This window comes from Scomber scombrus, chromosome 18 (assembly GCF_963691925.1).
Source record: "Scomber scombrus chromosome 18, fScoSco1.1, whole genome shotgun sequence".
Taxonomy (NCBI): Eukaryota; Metazoa; Chordata; class Actinopteri; order Scombriformes; family Scombridae; genus Scomber; species Scomber scombrus.
Window position 1 is genome coordinate 4,065,442 of NC_084987.1, and position 18,776 is coordinate 4,084,217.

General features: G+C 40.5%; 2 protein-coding genes across 2 annotated transcripts in view; both read left to right on the forward strand.

Moving 5' to 3' along the window:
- LOC133999458 (small integral membrane protein 36-like) overlaps positions 1–18,776 on the forward strand; it is a 370,942-nt gene that overhangs the window by 252,050 nt on the left and 100,116 nt on the right. The window lies entirely within an intron of this gene.
- On the forward strand, positions 12,687–18,522 carry LOC133999261 (ectonucleotide pyrophosphatase/phosphodiesterase family member 7-like). Its single transcript, XM_062438447.1, has 6 exons — positions 12,687–12,921; positions 13,330–13,475; positions 13,839–14,468; positions 16,072–16,306; positions 17,252–17,375; positions 18,336–18,522. Exons 1-6 carry the CDS (start codon positions 12,687–12,689, stop codon positions 18,520–18,522), a joined length of 1,557 nt encoding a protein of 518 aa, XP_062294431.1.

An 18,776-nucleotide genomic window follows, 5' to 3' on the forward strand; every position in this document is an offset into this window, starting at 1 on the left:
CCAGGGATGCACAAACACCAATGTCACCAACAATGGCGTGGCATTTAAGGTAAAAGGTGTTTCAACACCACCTCCATGGAGAGTACAAGTTGAAGGTTGCGTGCTTTGTTGACAGAAAAAGTGAGCAGCTGTTTAGTTCTTCCTCTTCTCCACCTTCCTCTTCCTCGGTCTGTCTCTGTACGCCCGCATGGCTCCCGGCCAACAAAAGACTGCAGCGTTCTACGTCTGTGCCTGCAACATTGTAAGAGTCTAATCCATATCTCCAGACCTCAGGCCTAATCAAACAGACTGAATGTAGGGAAGGAGTCAATAGCTGCTTAATTACTAACGAGAGTAATGACAATAACAATCACGTTCCTTTCCGGCTGACGTAATTAAGGGAGGCATGAAAGGCATACCGAGGGAGAGCTGCCTCCAAGCAAGGCAGCAATTAGGGCGGGAGCTGAGGAGGCAGCTCGTGGCAAAGACATGAGATGAGCTGCACACGCTGTCTCAGCCTTGTCTTTCGTCTAACACCTTGTCCTCCTTTCAGGCATCAGTATCATCAGTTGGTGCCATACACTGACAGCCAGCGCCGGGCTTCATTATATCTGTCCTGCCCATCGGTGGTGCGAACACTGTGCGGTTCAACCGGCTTTCTCCAGCACGTCGCTGGCGGCTGCCATGTTTAATGACCCTCCTCCTCCTGTATCCAGCACTCAGTAGGCACAGCATGAGACGTGGGGAAACACTCAATTTCTGTAATGGCTTGAAATGGAGTAAATATCACTCGCCCCCCTGCATTTGTTACTCATTCAAGCCCCGTTATCACTTGCTGCCTAATTTCCTGGTGCACTGACAAAGGCAGAGGGCGTTTCCATGGAGAGGGAACCCTTGCGGTTTTCGTGCTTCTCTCAACTTGGCACTCTGTTCATTTCACAGCAATTATCCTGAGTCATTCCACACATTCTGCCACAGAAACTCAAGGGAAGGACCTTTCAGCTAATTGCTTTCAAATGGAAATAAAAAAATAATCACACGGCTACTTTGTCAAAATGACTCCTGTTATGCAGCATTTGGTATGGGAAATTGATGTGGGATTCCTTTTAATGTCCCATTTACAATGCCTCCCGCTCTATTTCCAGATGAAAACCTTTCTTTAAATGCATTTGGGATGAAGCCCTGACACCGCATGCACCATGATACTTCAGTTTCTGAAACACCAACATATTTGTGTGAACAACTCTGCAAAAGTAAAGATGATTTGTTTTGTTTTTTTACCCCCAATGTTCAGGTCTATTTTTGCTGTAGCAGCTCGAAATTCACTTGTGTATGTATATAAATAAAGATATCTATTTATTACAAAAATTCATATTTAATAATCTGTCTCATAGGTATTGACTTTGTCTTTACACATACAGCACACTAGTTTTTTTCTGTTTTGTTTGTGTGCAACCTCTCCAAAATCCGTGCAGCAGGAGTAGAAATACATAGTTTTCTTTCTGCTAGAATCCCACTCAAGTGAAACAGATAAAACATGAACATTAGATGGCATGCTGCATACCATAATTGTGAGTCCACCCACACAGTATCTGTTATCAGACATGAATGAGCTGCCAATGTGTCTTCAATATGCTTGTAAATACACAAAATATGCCGGCAAAAAAAGACCTGTAAACAATGTGTATGCCCCCGGTCTGAAACAATTCCAGCGGACTGCGATACAGTCATCTTCAGTGGACATCCAGGTTGAGAGTCAGTCCATGGAGATCTCATTTTTGCCAAACAGCTAAGGCCTTCATCTCTTTACCTGCAAGATGCCACTGAGTTGCCTATCTTTATGCATGCTCAATTTGAATACAGACTATCAGCATAAGTTTAGAGAAACAATCTGGAAAAATAGATTGTAAGTAGCTTATTTTGCATTTCAAAAGAAGAGACAACGAGACGAAGAGCTCACAGCCATGCAAAAAGGCTATGTGGGAATGTAGTTAGGCACTGTGGTGCTTTGAGCTAAATGCTAACGTCAGCATGCTAACACTCTCACAACACTGGAATGCACAGCTGGTATAATGATTTGCATTTTCACCATCTTAGGTTCTTGTGTTGCATGCTTAGGTTTGCTCATTAGCACTAAACACACAGTGCAGCTGAGGCTGGTGGGAATGTCATTAGTTTTGCAGGCAATGCAAGAATTGACCAAATTTAAGTTTTTACCAAAATTATTACAATTCATTCAGTGTCTATAAACAGATATCTGCATATGAATACAGAATCTGAAGCCAGTGGGATGAGATTTTGGTATTGGGTGTGTTCTGGTTTCCATTTGAAGTCTGAGTAGTATTGACTAAAAACCCAGGAGGGGCTGGAGGGTTTTACTGGAGAGAAAGATGTCTGGATGTCAGGACTTACTCAGCTTAATGCCACTGCGACCTGGCCCCAGATAATAGGCGGAAAATGGATGGATGGATGCACATGTGAGTGGGCTTTGGTTGCATGCACTTTAAACAGTCCATGCAGAGAGTAAATGAGAGCTACACTGGACAAAATGCAATCTCGGAACCCATCGGCTATCATCTGACGTTGATTTCACTTTTTATTCACTTTTTATGAATTTATCTCCATTTTTATGCAGATATCTATTTAAAGATCAGCCAAAATGTTGTCTAGACCTAAAACACCTATAAAAAAAAATTGATATTCGGACTATAAAGGATGACTGGCACATGGGAAAGTAAGTCTTGGCCTGGATAACCATCATCCGGATATACTTTGGCTACACCAGAACCCCTGAAATATTGGCCCCCATAGGTTTAATTGTCATTAGACAGATAGCCAATGCAGCAAACTTTCATGGCAAGTCTTCTGATAGATATTTTAATCAAAACCACAAACATGAACCAAAGTTAAGATCCATCTTCTGGGGACCACTGACCATTCAATAGTTGTCAAGATAAGTCATTAAAAATCTAAAAATATCAAATTAATAATAGCACTACAGAAAAAGGATCAGTAAAGTCCGTAGATTTCATCATCTGGGGACACTATCCAATAGTTATTGAGATTTGAAAAATGGTGGACCAATCAATCATTTAGGGACACTGTTAACCCTAAATCCATGCTGTGAGTGTGGTTTAGACTACCTTAACTTATGTAAAAAAAAAGGTCAACCTCCTGTTTTCCCACTTTCTACAAAATAGTTTTCACACATCCCCTAGATTTACCACTCAATTCCACATCGATAACACAAAATCCTGCTCTGCAAACTCAGTCTAGCTGCAACTGAGGTTCTCACCAGCAGAAATATTTTCATCAATATATATCGACTATTGTAATATGACCTGCAGCAGGCTATTCTTTCGGGTTTAGCGAGCCTCATATATTTATTTATTTTTGGTATTTGGTAAAAGCAGGCAGGCAGGCAGGCAGAGTGGTACTGATGTGTTGACGTATGGTGGGAGGCAGGAAGAGGCAGCTGCTGTTCATCTCCATGAGATGAAGGCCACTCTGAGAGGATGAGTGGAGAGGGGCCTTTCAGAAGATCTCTGAGTCAGAGCGAGTGGGGAGGCATCAGGATATTATTAGGGAGGTGTGCCTGCTGCCCTGCTATTATGGTTGAAATAAATGGTTCTGCTGCTTTAGACAGAAGATACACCTGCCCTGCGTTGCTTCATCACATATAATATGTGAGATGTAAAAGAGATCTGATGCTATTAAACCTACAATTCCCACCAGATTATAGGCCTGGTGACACACAAAGAGACAAAGGCCAACAGGATGAAACCAGTTCGCTGACAAACCTGGAATAATGTAGCTGCTAGCCGCCAGAGTGAGGAAGATTTAAGAAAGTGAGGAATGTGTTTAGCATTCACTGCAGTTAATTCTATTTGCCCCTTGTCTTCAGGTACATTTTAGTAATCTGAAACAGTTACAAGAAATAACAGAGCCTCCAATAAAAGCCACACAACTGGAGGCCTCCTTTTTTATTCTCTTGAATTCCTTGGCTCGACAGACTCAGTATTATCTCAAGTGAAACAGCCACACTGCACTTAATCTCTAGTTTAAATGCACTTAAATAAATGATTGAATGTATGGCGCAGGAACCGAAATGTCACTGATGAGCTCCTTTTTGAAGCTTTGTGTAAAACATAAAGGCAGAAACGAAAATGTTAATGAATTGTCTGAGGAGTAGAAGATCAGAGGAGCCAAACGAATTTCATATCACACCTAAAGACTTGGCATTTAATTAAAGTGGCCTGAAAAATGGCTGCCTGGTTGGCTGACAACAGTTTCTCTTGAAGCAAATTAAAGAAATCAATTACTGCCGTGTGAAAGTGTAATGCCAGCACACTGGAGCCCCACAGCGCCACAATGAGACACCAGGCCAAGGGGAGAGGAGCGAGGAGGAGGGCGCCTCCACGGTGCCACATCTGACTGGCTCTGCTACAGAGTTTATCACGTCAACCTGTTACAGGCGACAGAGCCTGAAAGGGCCCACGCGCTGGAATGAAGCCGCAAATCAGCCTAGCTGCCTCCACAAGCCTGAGCCTCCTCCACTCTGCTCCCAGCTCTTACTCATTCTCTCACCTTCGTTCTCCCTCTCTGCGTCTCTCACACACACAGTAAACACACAAACTAGGGTTAGAGATATTTCAAGGTAATAAAGGCCATTTAATACATGCTCCACATTGCATGTTGGCTCAGCAATGTATACCACTATAAATATAAAGAATGTTCCTTTCCCACCTGCAGATATCTGTTAGATTTAAGTCCATTACAATATAATGTAGTGCAAATATATTCATGTTTTATATCTTATTCATTTGGCTAATTGTGTAGTTACATTGGAAGTGGTGACTTTTTGTGAAGGGGGGAGGGGGGAACGACGACTATACACTGTCAAACTTTCCAAGAGAACATTCAGAAGTATTAAAATATAAAGTAGAGATTGCTGTGAATTTCACTGAGAACATCCTGCTTTCCATTTTTCGACACACTAGCATCAACTTGTCCAGAGGTGGAACTTGTACATCTTTGACCCCCTCTGCAGGTCATAATCTAATAGGCCAGCAATTGCCGGCATGTTATTTTTTTGCTTGCAATAATTTGTCTGTATTATTCTATATAACACCGAAATAAGTTTCCATTTCTTAATACTTTCTGACCTCCATAGTCTTGCCTGTGGCTGTAAGGCCCCTATCAGACCAGATCAGGCATTGTGGCATACTGCCGCAGGGTTGTACGGAGGTGTGCGGGGGTGTGTGCGTGTTTATTTGTGCTCTATAACGTAACTGTTGTGAAACAATCAGAAAATAACGTTTTATTGATCTGATTCAGCAGCTTTCTTGCTACCACCGCTCCCTCTCCTCATTCACTCTCTAGCTCGCTCAACCACAGCTACTCTCTCTCTCTTCACTTATTCTCTTGTCTTTTTAAAAGTAAGTCAGATAGCTGACAGCAAAGCCTAACTATACTTTTAACGTTATCAAACAAAGAGAAATGTCCTGCCCTCCTCCTATAGTAATGTCTTTGTACTCCCTCACTGTAGGTTGTACAACTCTGATCAGGCTGATCGCCAGCTATGACCGGCCACCACACAGTGATGCCGGGTTGCATTTCTCTAAAAGTTGTTTCTGGATCAACTTTCTTGCTATAGGCTACTGCAGCCAAGACCCCTGCAGCCACATACACTACCTCCATTCAAATGAATGAGTGAAATGATGTTTTCGCTGCAACGACAGTACTGTACATATATGTATGTGCTTCCTTAAACATGTGCCAATAAGACACACAAAGCACAGAAACCTGCTGAATAAAACACTGCTCTACATTGTCAATGGTGGGCAAAAACTCCACAAGGCACCTTAAAAACATTAATATCAGACTTCTCTTTAGAAGGTAAAATCACCTGAAACCTGAACCCTAACCCTAACAGCTCAACACGTCCCAGCAACTGTGTGTCATATCTAGGCTAGTGCGAGTCACAGACGTCCCAGGTGGTCATGGCGATGGTTGGGGTGATGATGTGCGACATGCTGCTGGTGAATAAAACAGGTAAATTAATGTTTAAACAAGTTAAAAACTGCAGCAGTAATGTCACCAGTCGACAGCGAGCCTCTGCTAAAGTTCACATCATTTAGTTTTAGTATGTGTGTGTGTGTGTGTGTGTACGTGCCATCGTGCGACTATATGGAGCAAACGTGTGTAAATCTGAATTTTGATGAGTAGCAGTGAATGTAAACTTCTTATAACTTTTATCAAACTCCACAGGCCATCTTTAATGTCTTTCTTTACAGGCCTCTGCAGCTGGAGCTCCACATGCTTTTGAACAGATGTGATGTTCTTATGAAGCCGCTAACTCTAAAAACTACTTAATCAGTCTGTGCCTCAGTGAAGTTTTAGAGTTTTATAATGATAAAAAGTAAAGATAGTTTATCTTGAATATGTTAAGGTAAAGTATGAATCAACTTGTCTCTAAAATGGTACAGTAAAAAATCTTGATGGCATCTTTCACGGTGAAGCCTTTAGATGATCGTCTACCTTTTCCTTGTTTTGAGAAACCTGGATGTGCTCCCTGGAGAACTCGGATAGAAGCCAGGAAAACTGCAGCATTTACACACCTGATTCAGGTTCCTCAAGATGTTCTATTGGTAGAAAAAAGGAGTATCTGATGTGTTGAGGAATCACAACACAACTGGCACAGATGATCAGAAACCCGGATGCTGTTACATGGATATGAGCAACCTAACAGTTTTTAATGTTCCATGTAAACGTCATACCCCCAAAAATGATCAAAGCAAGTCACATATTTACTTGACAATGTTAAGAGCCTGTAAGGAATTAGTGAAGGGGAACGCTAATACACAGTCGGTTAGCAACAGTAAGATTCACAATGCCGTTGGACTGAAGGGAGAATAATTACATGCTAGTAGCCACTGGAGGAAGAGGTACTGTATTATGGGAATATCTGCTGTCACATTCCTGCTGTTCCATTTTAATACAGTACGTTACGTACACTGTGCCATTCAGGCGGAACTGTCACCCTCTCTAAATGTTAATCTCATTGTTATCAAATCAACGTCAACACACATAAGAGGAGCAGCATTCACATATAGGCTCAGTGCAAGGGTAGAGACGTACCTGCAAGGTCAGTAGATTGAGTTTGATGAAGTGCTGACATTAGATAATGATAATCTTTTTTCTTTTTTAAATCAGCTTTCTTGGTAAGTTCAACTTTGTGGTGAATCGTTCGATGCAATCATGTGTTGAGTGTGGATCGTACTGGGTCAGTAACGTTACACACCTGTACTCGCACTCAAAAAACTCACTTAAAAAACCCTGCTCGCCCTTCTCGGGGTTCAGTGTGGTTGTTTGATGGGCGTGAAAGAGTCCTTTATTATTCTGCTGGACCAGGAGTTCAATGCTCTCAACATCCAGTCCCCCTTGCAGAAATCTGGTCTTTCCCTGATAAGACTGCTCCACGAGGAAGCCTGTTGGAATATATAGGCCTTGTCCATGTGGATCATGACTTGCTAAATGTCAAGAAGACGGAGATGAAGGACCAATTCATATGCAGACATTCTGGGTCAGGCTTTGATGTTCAGTGGAAACATATAGGGGTCAACGCAAGAAGTTGACTTTCTTGCAGCACCTTGGTCGGGCATGTAAAGGACTGTCAGACTGTCAGAACAGCACATCTAATGGATCATGTAACGGTGGTCAGCGGAGAAGGAAGCACTCCTTCACTTAAAGTGGCTATAATTGATATTTCTACAATAACAATGTATCGAATAACAATGTGTAATCTGAGAGGAGTCGCTCAGAGTGATGAACCTACAGAGAATTATCAGCGACTCTGCAGCTCCTCTCGGTTTTACGGAGCTTTTTATATCGAGTTTCAGCTCATTGTTGAGCCGTCTGGCTGCAACTTTACTGTTTTGGTTCACTCTCAGCGCTCTCATTGTGTTGTTTTTGGCCACAGTAGACAGCTGTTGTCAGGGTAAAAGCTGTAAAAAGCCACTGTACACTACCTGCTACGCACCAAACAGCAGGCAGACACAGTTAGCTGTAGACTAGCTGGTGAACATACAGTGGTGGAGCATTTAGCAACTAAAGAGCCAGATATTTCCCTCGGGAGTTGGCAAAAACAGAGCTTAAAAGAGAGTGAATATTGGATTTACTTTCACCAGGTGGATAGAAAAACAACTCCAAATGAATGATAAAGTTGCTCTGTAACTGCTGGAAGTGGAAATAAATAACTGTTAACATATGAACCTTAAAGTTGATGATACGTTAATGTTTTGTTCACAACTTGCTTCTGCTGCCACCAAGGGGCCAAAAAATAGTTATTGCAGGTTTAAGTAAAAGCAGAAGTACCACAAATAGGAAATAATCACATTACTTAATTTTGCATGCTGGAGAAGTTTACACAAGTTGAAGTAAACAAACATTATCAGTAAAAAAAAAAAAAAGAGTTAAGGGAGAGGGACCATCAATGGTACACATCCAAGTCTTTCACAGGTGCCGAAGAGTACTACTGCATGTGTGAAAAAAGTAGTATAACGCCTTTTGTGTCCCTAGAGAGGGTCTGTGTGAAATCTGATCAACTGTGTCACGTGATGTCACATGAGTCAGCATCAGTTGGCGCTAAAAAGTACAAGCTTGAGAAGTCTGGAGGTGTGAAGTTAGAAAGAAGTGAGATTACCAAACTGGTATAGCTCCTCTTCTCTGCAGGAGGCTAGCAGCTCCATGCTACATTAACCGCTAATGGCATTAAATCCCCAAATCTATACAGTTGACTGATTTGAGTCAAGTTGTATTGTGGATAATAAAGAAAAAAAAGATGAAAATTCTGGTTACACTGCATCGATCCATTTTCTTTTTAAATTGACTCCATCCAGAGTGTGAATATGTTGTAGGAGTGCAATGCTAAATTGGTGGAGAACCCTTTTAAGCATCAAGTTACCTAAAATAAAAGTGCACAGTCTTACTGTTAAATTACTGAACAGTGACATGTGCCTGGTGTGGGATAATCTCTGGGGGAAAAACAGAAAAAACTAAATGACAAAATTGCAGAATATCTCCATAATTGGAGTAAAGAAATGTTGCCACATGTGGATTTTGACTAAATCATAAATTGTTGCAGAATGGCTTGTAAATGTGTCTTATTACAAATGTTCCATCTGATTTGTTGAGGGAAAAACATTAATAGGGATGGCATTATGTTTCCACCACATACGTCATTTTGCTGATGGAAAACAATTACGTAATGACCTTAATTGAGAAGAAATGCGATTGACCGGAAAAAGAAGCCGTTCCCAAAAGTGCCCTTTATATTCTGAAATGGCAGCCTTTCCATTTTGGGTCTCATTTTACACAGACAGCTTGGCTATCCGATTAATCAGCTTCATTTCAGCTCTTTCATTGTTGGCTAATGAAACTATATAGAAAAAGAAATACCTGTTTTTTTCCAGTTCAGTAGAAATAACTAAGTTGAAAACAAATAGTGTGAAGTTTAACTTTATCAACAAAAATACACCTTGTTATTGAGTGAAAAGCATGTGTAAGACTCCAGTGCCCCTCCTCTGAGTGAGTGAGTGAGTGTCTCCCTGTGGTTCGCCGTTTTACGCTTGGACTTACTTCCATGTAACCTGATAATGAGTCATTCGTGCATTAAAAGTTTGTTTGCTCACAATTCAAAACACATCGATCTCAGTATGCTGGCATGAACTTGATGGTCTACTTCCAGTCACAGCAGGGAAAGAAGCAGCGTGCCAGTCAAACATAGGAAATGAACAGAATACAGATGCATTTAGGAAAGGATGGTTGTGTTTATGTTTTTTTATATCTGGATGTCTTTCATCAGCAGTTTTGACGTAGGAGTGAATTTTTTTAGGGTGAATTGTGCAAATTCAAATCTTTAAAAAGTTCATAAGATGGGCTAAATGTAAATCCTCTCATCTATCATTGACAGGAGCAAAAAAAGGGATTATAATATTGTTGAAAATTATAATTCTATACAAGACTTGTGACATTTGAGTCTATTGTATAAAGATTAGAATAAATCCGTACATCCAGGTATACACCACTAAACCACCTACTTACATCTCCACTGAAACTGAGCAGCTTTACTCTTCATGTTTGTTCAGAGCTACTTAATGTTTTCATCTCAATCTCAAGGGACTCATTTTGTTTTAAATTATTTGACACAACATGCTGTCAAATAAGTGAAATACATCTGTGCAGAAGTGCATCAGAGGACGAGCTCAACTGGAAACAAAAGTGGAAATCTCCACCCCCTCTTCTCACTGTGTACTGATTCAAAGGATCACAAAATGCATTCAACTGATGACGGAAACACACGTACAGGTTTATCTGTAGCATTGTACATTGTACCCACTAACCTCTCTTATTCATTGGCAACTCTGTGGATGGTTAAGCTGCATATGCATTCATTTAATTATGAATATAAGTCTTTTATACTCATGAACCAAGCATGGCCTTTTGCAGACTTTCCCACTTATGATTAACATTGGCAATTTTACCCTTGTTTACTTACTTAGTATTGAGTCTTATTTTATAGATGTGTATTTGATTCCTTCTTACCCAAATATGTAAAAGCTGTGTGTGTGTGTGTGTGTGTGTGTGTGTGTGTGTGTGTGTGTGTTTTCTACCAGCTGAACTCATTTTCATGGTAATTTCCATATCATCAATGTAAATATACTGTATGTAAAACTGTAATGCTTATTCATATACCTGATGGAGGCAATTCGGACCATGTTGTATTAACCTTCCTGTCCTCAAGTCAAAGAAGGAAGGGAGGAAGAAGGAAGGAAAGGGGGGAGGAAGGAAGGAAGCATGGGATGAAGAAGGAAGGAAAAGAGGGAGGAAGGAAGGAATAAAGGGAGGAAAGGAGGGAGGAAGGAAGGTAGGAGGGAGGGAGGGAGGGAGAAAGGAAAAGAGGAAAGAAGGACAGAGGAAAGAAGGAAGGTAATGGGGAGGAAGGAAGGGAGGAAGGAAGGACAGAAGGAAGGAAGAAAGGAAAGAGAGAGGAAGGAAAGAAAGAGAGAAGGAGGGAGGGAGGAAAGAAGGAACAGTCAAATCAGACGGGGTCAATTTGACCCGGGAGGACGACAGGAAGGTTAAAAACAAATAAATAAGCAAAAATCTTTTTTGTCCACAACATAAAAAGCAAAACAAAACAAAACAGAAGACATAAGTCGACTTCTCTTCTTTTCTTTTTTTTCTTTTGAGCGTTTCAGCTCAAGAGTTGTTGATGCGACATATTCAGAAGTTTGTAGCATCCACATAACTTGTTAATACCTTCAAGAACTTACTGATCTGCAAAGAATGTAAAACAGTTCAAGTGTATCTTGAAAGTTACATTAAAGTCTAATTAACTGAAACTTTACTTGAAGATACAGTACCGTGTCCTCGGCAAGGGAAATAACTTGCTTTTCATTTGATTACTGTACATGCTCAAAGTGTTGAAGTTGTTTGGGCTTTCAGGTGTACTGCAGTGGTTGTGTATGTGTGCAGCAGGTAGTGCGAAAAGGGGGGGAAAAAAACAACTCCACTTTTTCTCCTTCAAGAAAATGTGAGAATCCCTGTGGAAATTGTGTGCAGGATTGAGAGGGTCAGATAAAGTTTGCTTGCCCCTCAAGTTCAGAGTGTGTGTGTTTGATAAAGTTCTCATAGCACAGATCTGAGACTCACACCGGTCTCAGCAGTCCAAAACACTCCTCCAAATCTTGCTGACGGTGGACGACGAGCGGATAGAGTTAATATGAGAAAGCTAATGAATATGAATGAGGTAAATGAAAGCTGATGAATGTTATCCCTTATCTCCATAAAGATTAGATACTTCCCTTGAACCTCTGCCAAGGACACACACAATAAAGAACAAATTTGAAGAGTTAGCTTGTCTAGCGATTTGATGGACGTTGATAAGGTTACATCACAATGCAGTGATATATAATGTCTGGACGAGAACGCTGAGTATGATCTGAGCTGAAACACTGAGGAGGCTGCACTTCATTTTTAATAGTTTGTCTATTGTCATGGGCATTGCTAAGAAAATCAATGTAGATTCTAAAGGATTTTTTAACAATATCCTGGGGCTAATATACACAGAGTTATTAAAATGAATATGTCTATTAGGGACTTTTCTTCCCAAGAGACCAGTGATAGCTGACCAAGAGATATATACTCTCATTTTCCTCTTCATTTTCCTGGTGTCAGATCAATCATGCACCATCCCAACTCAAGGTGAAACCCATCAAAGTGTCATTCCCCCATTGTCCATGATTCACAGGAAACTCCGCCACACAGACAGGCAGGCAGACAAACAGAAAGACAGCATCAACAGCCGACTTAGGAGGAAACAAAAAAACCATGATGCCCGGAGAGATTAATCTGCTTTACTGTCAGTCCTCAAGAGCAAAACAGGGGGTGGGGGGGGGGTAAATTCACTGTGAACACGACTCCCAGCCGTAAAATCGGCTCATAAACATCACCGGGCCGCATGCGAGAGCTGAGATAAAGTCTGCTCAATCTACGAGATAAGATAAGTTTGTAAAACTTTGTTCGGAAGATGTTGGCTACCAAACATCAGGTGAGCTGCCAGGAGGTGGACCTTGTTGTAAATAAGAAGGTTTCAGCCAGGAGAGATCGAGTCAGTTCAGATCTGTGAAGCGTTTGCATTCATCATGCTGTGGACTGCAAGTCTCTGCCTCCTCTGGGCCTCGTCCGTCCTCGGAGCTCCTGTAGAAAAAGCGAAGCAGAAGGTGCTGCTGATCTCCTTCGATGGTTTCCGATGGGACTACGACCGTGATGTGTACACGCCAAATTTCGACCAAATGGCAAAAGATGGAGTCAAAGCCCTGTATGTCACACCTCCTTACCTCACCATCACCAGCCCGACACACTTCACCCTCTTGACAGGTAAAGTGTTTCATTTTTCTACAACAGTGCTTGCAGTTGGCAGGGGATCTGCATATCATGGCAAAAAAAGGAAACTGCTCTGAGTTTACTTTGCAAGGATTGAAAAAAGCCATGGGAAAAAGGAATTAGTTGTAATTGAATGTCCCAGGGTCCAACAGCTTTTATAGCTGAGTAAGATGATTATGCTTGGATGACTGAGGGAAGAATTCTCTGCTCCTATTCTTATTTTGACTCTCAAGAAATTTAACTTCCTTGAAATTAAATTCCTCTAATCTCCGAAGTTGGTCGTAAGACCTTGTCCAAAAGCGTCATGCCACTCAGCCTGTTAAGTTGATAGAATTTTTAATGTGAATGTGTCACGCTGTGAATAATGAGTGCACACAGACTGACAGTGATTCTCTTCTGTAGGCCGCTACATTGAGAATCACGGGGTAATCCACAACATGTGGTTCAACACAACCACCAGTCAGAAGAAGCCTTACTATCAGACTCAGTTTGTGAATGAGTGGTGGGACAATGGCACTCTGCCTATCTGGATCACAGCACAGAGACAGGTCTGTGCAGAACAATTTCCATCTTATCACTGTGAGAGACTGTTTCGCTGCTTGCAGCACTAGAAAACCATTTCTCTTGACAAAACACCTCTGAAGGCCTGCTGAATGATTTCAGGAAGATAACCGCAGTTGTATTGCAAATTATTTTGCAGGTGTAGATGTTAACTGCATGCAGATGACAGTTGCTGCCAACAACCCCAGCTGTGGGTTCAAGAGAAATTAATTATATCCAGCAACTACTGATTTTGTTTGCTTGTATATGATCCACAGTATGAGCAGGCTAACCTTTGGCATGCTTATAAGTACTTGTGCCATATGTATGTGTGTGATGTTAATGTACTACTCTTATTTCTGCTCTTCCAGGGCCTGAAAGCTGGCTCTCTTCACTTCCCTGGCACAGCTTCCAGTTACCAGGGACAGGTTGCTATGGTGCGGGAAGTGGAGCCACTGCTTTACAACTACAAGAACGAGACTGCTTGGCAAGAGAACACAGACAAGGTGATGGGCTGGTTCAGTGACCAGGATCTGGACTTTGTGTCCATGTACTTTGGTGAGCCGGACAGCACTGGCCACAAATATGGCCCAGACTCCCCAGAGCGACGGGAGATGGTCAAGCAGGTTGACCGAACCGTGGGATACATCCGCAACTCAGCTCAACAACACGGACTGACCGACCGCCTGAACATCATCATCACAGCAGACCATGGCATGTCCTCGGTGTACCGCAACGGGCTGGTGGAAGAGATCACCCTGTCCAAAATCCCAGGCTTCTCCTTCCGTGATCTGTCCTTCCACCTGGTGGACTTTGGCCCCTCTGGGATGCTGTTGCCAAAGCCGGGCAAGCTGGATAAGGTTTACAATGCCTTGAAGGGGGCCCATCCCCACCTGCATGTGTACAAAAAGGAAGACATGCCAGAGCGTTTCCACTTCGCCAAAAATGATCGGATCCTTCCCATCATTTTGTGGTCCGACCCTGGATATGTAATCAACGGGGTGCGTTGACAGATGAATTTTCTTTTTCGTGTCTTTTATGCTAAAGAAAGGTGTTGTTACAGAGAGATGTACAGCTGCCAAATTATATGCAAAAACGTGACTGGACTGTGTTATCTTACCAAATCACTAAGAGAGGCTGAAGCTGTCATTTGAAATCATGTTTTCCCTGACATCACCGACTTGAGTCTGGCCAGGTGTTGGTGTTGGTGTGACATGCTGGAAATTTTAAAACCATATAGAGACATGCAGCAGCAGTTTTCTGCCCCACTGCAATTACTATTGATTTACCCTGTGAAGTAAACAGTTACCTTGGGTTGCCATTTGTGCCCATTAACGTGCCAAGTCGCAAAGTACAGCTTTAAAACCAGCAGACTATTGTGAAAGCATTATGAAATGACTGTGTTACTACTGTGAAAGCATTATAAAATGACTGTGTTACTACTGTGAAAGCATTATAAAATGACTGTGTTACTACTGAGACTACTAAGAACAAAGGCTGCAACAACAGTTACATTGCATGCTATAATTGTATTAGTAGCACATTAACAACAGTCAATAATTTATGTGCCTATGATTAAGTTAAGTGGTCATAAGGAAATCAAGTTTAACACACTGATTTACTGTTACAGATAAATAGCTTTATAATATGCATGTGCCTTCCTATTTATTCTAGAAATACTCTGCATTCAACTCTTATTCTGAGTAAAACGACCAGTTTCATTTTGGCTCATAGGAACATAGTGAAACTGGACTCTTTTCAACCAGAAACAAAGAGTTAAAATCTAATCTTAGTGCATTACAATTTTAATCAAGTGCATTTGCACGTCCTCGGGATAATCCAGGCCGGGCTGATGACACGCGGTGCTCTCACATGCTTCATGAAGCTATTCATGCCTCAAAATTCAAAATTAGCATTTTCATTTGGCTCCACTCACTCAGTCACTTCACTGTACGGCAACTATGCAACTGAACATGTCTTTCCAAAGTGAGAACCATCAAATCAAAAGAGTATCTAAATAATTAAATAAATAAATAAATAAATAAAAGAGTAAATTACCGCAAACAATAAAAAAAACAACTCCAAATGCTGAATAGGTGAAAACCAATCAGTGCTGTGAACCGGCTGATAGAACAGGTTATCTAAAGTCTATAGGTTGATCAAGATGACGGCATTATCTGACTCTAGCATGCTGAGACTGTTACATAAGAGCTGAGATAACTGGGTGTTATACACACTGATAAGTACATCACACTGTGTTGGCATTCAAACGTAATACATACTACAAAACTATCAAAGGTATTTATCTTATTTTAAGTTTGAAGTATTTTATAAAAAATCTCATTCAAGCAGTGTTTAATATCTTTGTGTCTTTGGTGGAGAGTGGATCACAAAAAGATAAAAGACCTTCATTCTCTGATTTGGCAGCTACCTTTTCACTTAGCCTATACCTCCCTCTGCTGTCTGCATGAGAGTGACCCATCATGTGTAGACTCTGTGTTAAAATGATCTTAACTAGCTTATAAAAGTTCTAAAATATAATTGAATATAACAAATTGGGTCATAACAGAGAATTGTGTTCTTTATCCCCGTCTGTCCCTTCAGTTCTTCCCGGTTCAGTTCCACAAAGGAGAGCACGGCTTCGACAACAATGAGCTGGACATGAAGCCCCTCTTTAGGGCAGTGGGTCCAGCGTTTCACAAAAACCTGGAGGTGGGGCCCTTTGAGACGGTGAACATCTACCCCCTGATGTGTCACATCTTGGGCATCGAGCCGGAGGTCAACGACGGCCACCTAAATGCCACCGAACACATGCTGGTTACCAGCGACACTATTCGGGGTGAGTTTTTATCAGGCTAATGAGTCTCTCCCCGTGGCCCCAAAAGTGTGTCGCTTCAACACCTGCTCCTTCATTATTAGGCCATTCATCCATCATTTCCAACTTCACATATGTTCATATCAGATGTAGAGTTACTGTAGGTTAAAACTAAAACAAACAGACCGGTTTGAGAAGTTTGGAAAGATTTTAAACAAAGAAAGTCTAAAGATCTTTGTTAAATAACCAAGTAGTACTAGTGGTAGTAGTAATAGTCGTAAAGGTGGTAGTATTGTATGTATTGCAGTAGTAGTTGTACCAACAATGTAAACAGTAACATATTCATTTTATTGCATTAATACTAATCCCAGAATATATTTTTTCCCTTGTTTAGCCCATTTCCTACAAATTATGCAAACTTACAATTTTGCTCACCATTTGCAAAGTATAATGCTCATTAAAAGCAGTGTGCAGTGGTGTGTTCAAGTACTGGTGGGAAGATCTAACATCAGAGCATTTAAATACTTGTTTTTTCTCATACCCATTTTTTTACTGAACAACTAGTTTACTTTGATTGGTTTATGGTGATTTTAATCTTACAGCAAGAAACTCAACTTAAAAAGATTGTGTGATTATACAAAAGTATGTTGTGTTTGGGCCACATGGCTCATGTGTTGTTTCATTGGATTTAAAAGTCACTGTTATAGCGCCATCATGTGGTCAGTCAATGTTTCTGTTGTTGTTGTTGTTATTGCATGAGTAGAAGAGGGCAGAAGTTGCACTTATCTGAGTATCTGACATGATTGGCTGTTGCAGGGTTTGTAATTTTTTTGGAAATCCAGACACTGTTTAGAGCAAAAATGGATTAATGTGGCAAAAAAGTTAATCAATATCAACAATCTGCCAATTTAGTCTATAATTATAAACATCATATTTGGTAATGTGTTCTCTCTGTTCTAGTTCTTTCAGGTGCAGATATGAATGTCCTGCAGGATGTCTTCACTGGAATCGCAGCAGTGGCTGGATTTCTTGTCGTAGTTTTCACAGTGGTGACGTCTCGCAAAATAATGAAGAACAGACGGAAGAATAAAAGGTAATGATTTAATTAGTAATCATTCATATATGTAGTTATATAGTTATTCCGTGTGTAGGGTTCAAGTGAATATAACTAATGCTTTGATATTGATATTGTAACAGAATACGGTTGCTCTATTTAAAAGTGTTTCTAGTTGTATTCATTACATCTGAAACACAATTTGCATGAAACTATAAATTAAGATGACAGACTTTTGTATAATGGTATCATCATCATCATCATCATCATCATCATCATCATCATCATCATCACTCATGTCCTTTTGTTATCTGTTTCAGAGAAGAGAGTTCTTCATTTCCTCCCGAAACAACAAAACAAAGTTCACTTTGATCTTCAGACACACCTCAATGCTTTTGTCTAAAAATGGAGAAACAGCTGTGAACTGCGGACTTTCCCTCTGGCTGATATGTTCCAACCACTGGTGTGATTGTGCAACTTTAGTCCACTATTTTAGTGCATAACAGAGAATAATAAGAATAATATTTGACTGAATTTGGGGAACTTATTAACAACAGGTAAATCAAATAATATGTTTAATGGCACACAATAGTTGGTTTTATTTATTTATTTACTATCTCACATGGTGCTTATGAAGGAACAAAATGTATAAGTCAGGAATGTGTCATTTATTTCAGTTGTAACTTAATGTTTGACATAATAAACTTGATGTGAATATCATAACATCAATTGACTAAATTGTTTTTTCTAAAGTTTAATTAAAACTCAACCAGTCTACTGAATAAAAACATCTGGGATAATTAACATAAATCTGTCAATGGCTAATATAAAAGGTGTTGCGCAATACATATTATTTTAAAACCACACAAACATGAAGATTCTTTAAAAAACTGAAAATATGAGGTTAAGGATCTTTAAAAATATAGTGAAAAGCATAGAATCAAGATACCAGCTATCACAGCCTACATGTTTTGGGTTTATGTATCTACCCTCTTTCAGGACGGTGGCTGCCAAGGGACATATTGTAAGCCCTCTCTCAGTTGCCCGCCTCTACACGCCTCGTTGTGTCAAGCTATCACAGGAGCAGAGCACTTCCACTTACGACTTCCACAATGAAACCACAACTCTGAAGGGTTCTTCCTCTGAGCATCATCATTCATGTGTTTTTGGTGCTTCTGTTGAATAAGAATATAGACATTTCTAGAAGTACAAAGAAAGTCTCAATGAGGTAATATTACAGCTTTAAATACATGTTTTAGGGGAAGTTTTTTGTAATAATTAAAAAGATAATCATGCTTAAGTAAACATGTTTTGTGGTATGCATTGATCAATGGATACATGTCTTTCATAGTCTTACTTCCTACAACTAATATTCACATGATAAGATTGGCAATGCCTTTAATTTAATTTAATTTAATTAAAACTTCATTCAATCATCTT